The sequence below is a fragment of the Miscanthus floridulus genome, chromosome 10 (genome assembly GCF_019320115.1).
Source record: "Miscanthus floridulus cultivar M001 chromosome 10, ASM1932011v1, whole genome shotgun sequence".
NCBI classification, from domain to species: domain Eukaryota; kingdom Viridiplantae; phylum Streptophyta; class Magnoliopsida; order Poales; family Poaceae; genus Miscanthus; species Miscanthus floridulus.
In genome coordinates, this window is record NC_089589.1 from 1,782,982 (window position 1) to 1,788,981 (window position 6,000).

Below are 6,000 nucleotides of genomic sequence, written 5' to 3' on the forward strand. Positions count from 1 at the left end.
GCCCATGCGATTCCTTTCATGTGCGTGTGCGCCTGCACTCTGTGCCCGTGTTAGCACGCCCTCACCCACGCCTGCGTTTTGTACGCTCATGCGGGGCCGCACCGCGCGCTCGCGCTCCCTCCTACTTTCAACACGCATCCCATGTACCACATTCGATTTGCTTTTGAAACATCTCGAATACTTGCAACATGCGTATAGATGAAACACTTGAAACATAATTTTGAAACACTTGCAAAAATAACTAAAAAAACACTTGAAAATCATTGCAAACATACACAACATCCAGATAAAACACCTCCAACGTATTTGTAAAACATATGCAACATCCAGATAAACCCACTCGTAACATACATATGGAAAAAACAGATAAAACATTGGGGACAGACACTTGCAACATACGTGTACAACCATTGCAACATATGCAAGATCCTGATCTACTTTTGTAACATCCGTATAAAATACTTGCAACATACCTCTAAAACATCTGAAACATTTAAAATGTACAATTGAAACATGCATCGTATCCTGGTGCGGCCTCCTCCGCCGTTTGCATTGGGCGCCGCAGCCGTAGCAGGAGGCAAGGCCGAAGTGCTTCTGCGCCAGGGCGTGACGCTTCTCCTTGCGCTGGCGGCTGTTGGCGTCATCGAGCGTGAGCACGCGCGCAACGGCTCTGTGGCCGACCGGCGGCCGAGGGAGCGGTCGCCACGCGTGGGCGCGGCGGTGCATTTGTCGTCAGGTTCGGCAGACGACAGAGGGAGCAGCGGAGTAGGAGCATGAGCTGGCGCGGTGACCGTGATCGCGGCGTTCGCTTGGCTGAAATTGGCTAAAAATACTGCTCCGGCTGAATTGTTGTGAAAAAAAAAATACTATTCTAATTAAAAAAATAAACTAAATAGTGTCGATTTTAAGGTAAACCGAACGGGGCCGATGGTGAAGCAGAGCAGGTGAGCGATCCGGCGGCGCGGTGGCGCACCCGCGGCTGTGGGGAAAGCCGCGACAGCCGATTTGCAGGCCCGGAAAGAAGCGGATGCGTCCGCACGGACGTTCAGCATTTCCGTATACACATAGCATTTGTCGCAGTAGTAATGGAATAACGGTGGCGCAAAGTTTTTTTTTTTTTTTTTTGAGGTGAGTGCGCAGCGTATCTGAGTGCATGATTTGTTGTAAAGTGTTCACGTGGAACACGTCATGGCCCATTAATCAGTTGAGCCAATCAGCAGGGTGGAGGGAAGTGACCCACCCACAGCAGGCCCACACATACATGGGCTCCTTTGTGGGTTTATGGGCCATGGTGAAACGGAGTTTTGGTACTTGCGCACTGGGCCACATCCACGGCCCTGGTCCTCATCCAAATCCAAAAAAAAAAAAAAGTGTGGAGAGTGGGGGGAAAAAAAAGGGAATGCTCTAAAACTAGAATAGAAGGGAGTGGAAAAGTATGCCTCAAGCTCTTGCAATAATTAATTACTGTGACTGAAAGGCAGGTAGTCACACACAGCACAGACAGCCACATCACATTCACCATATTGTTTTTTTTTTTTTTGCAAGAAAACAAAACATAATTGTCGTCATCATCGTGACCATTAAATCAATAGATGAAATGGTACAAGCTACTAAGTAGTACAAGTACAGGAGAAGAATCCCGAAGGCAACAAACAGAAGTCTGACAGCGCCATGGAAATACAAGCTGGTGGCTGAGCACTGGATCCATCGTCGTCCCCGGAGACTCCGGTAGCGAACCAACAAGAGAAAACCATGGGCTCCTGCAACTCCGATAGATGCCGCCGGCCGGATAGACATGGATTGATGTGGATGGATAATGTAAAGTAAACGAAACCACGGGCCTGGACGTCTTAGCTGGATGGATTAGGATTAGGACGAAGAAAGCCAGGCGCCACGTCATGCATCATTGCTAACCACCCACCAATTATTGCTACTAATTTATTGTTTGTTCCTCTTTCTTCTTCTTGCTAGTATCTTCCCCAGACCAAGTGAAGTGAAAGTTACAGGCGCTACCAGCTCCAGCGCTCGTTCTCGTTGCCGTCGGCGTCGGTGGCGGGCGGCAGCTGGGAGTAGAAGCCGTAGTCCAGGTCCTCCTGCCGCTTCCCGGCGCTGCTGCTCTTGCCGTAGTAGTGGTGCGCGAGCGCGGCTCCGCCGAGGACGGCGAGCGTGAGCGCCTGGGCGTGCATCCTGGCGTGGATGAGGCGCAGGCTCGTGGCCCGCGCCGGCGCCCGACGCCGGCTGTACGCCACCGACGCGCCCACCGCCGTCGCCCACACAGCTCCTGCACGGCACAACAGCGTATCTATCTGTGAATGATGAATCTATCTAAGCTAGCTTTGACTGCACGATCTTATCTGAGAGGGGATCGAAAGAACAGAGGAGAAATCCAAAAGGGGAGGCGATCGATGGGGTTCAGTGTCAGCAGTAATTAAGTGGAGGAGGACGACTCATGACTCACCGATGGTTGAGAGCTTGTGTTCCTCCACCCAGGACTGCAGCGACGAGCTCATCCTCTCCATCTCTCTCTCTCTCTTCCTCACTAGCTCGATCTTCGATTCGATCGGTGATCTTCCTCGAAACGATCTGCTACTCTGCTAGCTGTGTCTGGATTTGGTGGATGCGTGCTTGATTGAAGGGATGGATGGCTGGAAGCAGCAGCCAGGTGACCTACTTATAGCTGACGAGAGTGGAGTGTGTGTTGAAGCACCCTGCCTGCCTATGCCACGGCGGAGACGACGAAACCAGAGGCACGCCCGCCTTCTGTTTCTGCCTCTCCTCCCCCTGGTTTTCCGAGGTTCTTGTGGGCTCTCGGTCGGTTGGCACGTCGTATCCCACCCAAGGTTTTTCATTCAGTCAGTCAGTTCAGGCACGGGTCCACCTTATCTCCTTCCAGCTTCCAGCCTGCCTGCCAATTAAAATATTCTTGTTTTCCGAGTGCAAGACGATGACAAGTGGGGCCCGTGAGCGCTATGCTGGACCCGTGTCAGTCACCTACTCCCGCTTACTCGACAAATATATGGTGCGAACCACCTATAGAAAATAATAAGAAAACAAACTTTTAAAGAAAAAAAAACTTGAAACTTAGCACATCCATAATGCGTACAAATCGTACGCAAATGACAAATACGAGGTTCATGTGCACTAAAAATAAAAAATTCTTGAATTTTAGAGTACACATGAACCTAAATTTTACCATTTTCATATGATTTTTTTCAAATGGGCCAAACGCCCCCTCGGGTCTTGAGGTGAAGCCTCTGCTTAGGGATGGAAACGATCACTTTCAATTTCATATTTTTTATCTCGAAATTGAAATCGATACGATATTGTCGGAAACGAATACGGCACTGATATTCTAGTAATTTCAAAAATGGTAGTAGTCGATCGAAAAATACATCGATAACGATCGGAATTCATGAGAACGATATCCTCAAAAACGATAAACACGCCAAACCACGGAACATCATAAGATCCATATAACTCAACCTATCTCATGACAATAATAAATAAAAGCCACAATTGAAAAGATCACAAGCCAAAACCACCCAGTTCACACCATCTCAAACAATGGCAAACCACGCAACAATATGACAATTTTTGACAAAGACACAAATAAATGATCAAGTTCTAAGTTGACTAGACATAGCATAGTGATCAAGTTCTAAGTTCTAAGTTGGCTGATTGCATGATTGCCTTCTTGTTCCTATACACATAAAATACTTGCCGTATAGTTTATTTCCAAAAAATATTTACCTTATGTGTTTGCGTGTGCAGATGGATGGACATGTTTAGATGTGGGCCAATTGGACCTAAAGTATGTGTTGTATCGGTAATTACCGATGGTAAATTACCGGTTAAATACGGCAATCTTCGAAAACGATCGGAAGAGGGCAAAATCGTTTTCGCTTTCGTTTCCGATTATTTTTACCGTTATCTTTTTTGTTTTTTCGATTACCGCTACCGTTTCCATTTAGTCCTAAAAATTAGAAAAAAAAACTCAAAAACGATTTTCGAAAGTCGGAGATTATCATTTTCGTTTTCATCCCTACCTCTGCTTATGTAAATAAAGATAAATATAAATTGAGGTTAACATAATTATGCTAGACCGGCAGCCAAGATATTTTCTTGTTCTGGGTATGAGAGGCAGACAAATGACACGGACGTGACAATGACGTAACGTGCCCCCCTATTCTGTGCCATTTACAAAATGGACGGGAACATAGACCTTGTTTAGTTTCTCCATAAAAGGTTACACCATATCTAATGTTTGACACATGTATATAGTATTAAATATAGACTAAAAAATAACTAATTGTACAGATTGCGTCTACTTTGCGAGACGGATCTTTTAAGCCTAATTAGTTCATGATTTGACAATGTGTTGCTACAATAACATATGTGCTAATGACAGATTAATTATACTTAATAAATTTGTCTCGTGGTTTATCGACGGATTCTGTAATTGGTTTTTTTATTAGTATTCAAAACATTCATGCGATATCTCCATGTAACATCCGATATGATAGCTTAAAACTTTAGACCCTAAATTTAAATGAGGCCCTAGATTGGGACGAGCCTAGTGAGACTATCGACAGCTCCCCCTCCGGCCCTCCCCGTGGATTCCTGTGGGCAGTTTCCAGCCTCAGAAAAATTCAAAAATACATGTCCTTTTTTTTGTTGGTCTTTGGAGAGTTTTAACGTCCGTGTCACGTATTGCGTCATGCGTGTTTCGTGCTTCGACGGAGAAGTTTTTTGAACAGCATAGTGCGGTTCTTTTCTTATAGGTTCAGAGTCAATATGGCTGAGTACTTAGTGTTGGTTTGTTTATTAAGTAATTCGGCTGTTTAGTTTCTTTTTGGCTGTTTACAAAATAATTGGTAAGTGGCCGATTAGTAATTTGATTACCGGCCATATGATGGTGTATAGTGATTATCTGCTGTAGCTGGCTTAGTGAACATATATATACATACGTATACATACATACATACATACATACATACATACATACACACACACACACACACACACACACACACACACACACACACACACACACACACAACTAATATGGCCGATATTTGATTATCATCGTCCTTAGAAATATATATGACCGGAGTTGTTTTAATTACTGTGTTAGTATAAGACATATGGCTATATATATTGCCGATGCTTTCTTTACCATTGTCCTGAGATGCAAATTGGCCGAGCATTTTAGTATTGTTCATTTGCTGGGCTCGGCTGTTAGTTTTTTAGTTATCATGCACACATGTGGCCGAGTAATTGATGTAGATTTATTTATTAGATAATTCGGCTGATTGTTGTTGTTTTTGGCTGTTTGCAAAAGGGTTGGTATGGCAGATTAGTGATTTGATTTACATAGAAAATAACAAATATTCGGTCATCAAAGGTGTTTTACTGCTATATTGATTAAATTATTAGGACCAAATCTGTGGAAACATTTGAAACTAGTCTAGTGTTTTCGTGTAAATGCAATTGTACCGAAAACAGGGGGTATGTGTTGACACTCAAATTTGGCTAGTCTCTTTATTATGTCAGCCAAATTGGTTTAATGGTTATAGTCATGTTAATTGGCAAAACACATATTGTATGAGATTTGTGGCAGGTTGGTATATTTGTGAGCGCAAGCAGGAGGCTTGGCTGAGATGTCGACCACAGGATGCAGCAGTGTCATGATTCGAGGTCATGAGAGCACTACTACAAAATGTTTATCCGCGGCGGCCGTTTTTGGTTTCCCGCGGCGGGCAAACCGGTCCGCCGCTGCCGGGAAGTCATGGTAAATCGTGGCCTTCCTGCGGCGGGCTGCTTTGCCCGCCGCGGTTAATCGATTTACCGCGGCGGGCACCTAAGGAAGCCCGCCACGGTAAATCATTTAGAAAAAACAAAAGAAGAAGAAGAAAAGCCCACACGGGCTTGGATCTGGGCCGCACTAGACCTAGATCTCGTCGTCGACGTCGATCCGCCGCCGTCACCTGGATCCGCCGC

At 45.1% G+C, this 6,000-nt stretch overlaps 1 protein-coding gene across 1 annotated transcript; it reads right to left on the reverse strand.

Annotated features, from left to right (window-relative positions):
* Positions 1 to 1,509: 1,509 nt before the first annotated feature.
* Positions 1,510 to 2,788, reverse strand: LOC136487484 (uncharacterized). Its single transcript, XM_066484609.1, has 2 exons — positions 2,459 to 2,788; positions 1,510 to 2,281 (listed from the first exon to the last, which is right to left on the reverse strand). The coding sequence occupies exons 1-2, from the start codon at positions 2,517 to 2,519 to the stop codon at positions 2,010 to 2,012; spliced, it is 333 nt and encodes a 110-aa protein (XP_066340706.1). The 5' UTR covers positions 2,520 to 2,788; the 3' UTR covers positions 1,510 to 2,009.
* Between the last annotated feature and the right edge of the window lie 3,212 nt (positions 2,789 to 6,000).

Coding starts and splice junctions, on each gene's coding strand:
- LOC136487484 (XM_066484609.1), bottom strand. CDS start 2,519: ATGGAGAGGATGAGCTCGTCGCTGCAGTCCTGGGTGGAGGAACACAAG. Junction 2,282..2,458: donor ACACAAGCTCTCAACCATCG/GTGAGTCATGAG, acceptor TGTGCCGTGCAG/GAGCTGTGTGGGCGACGGCG.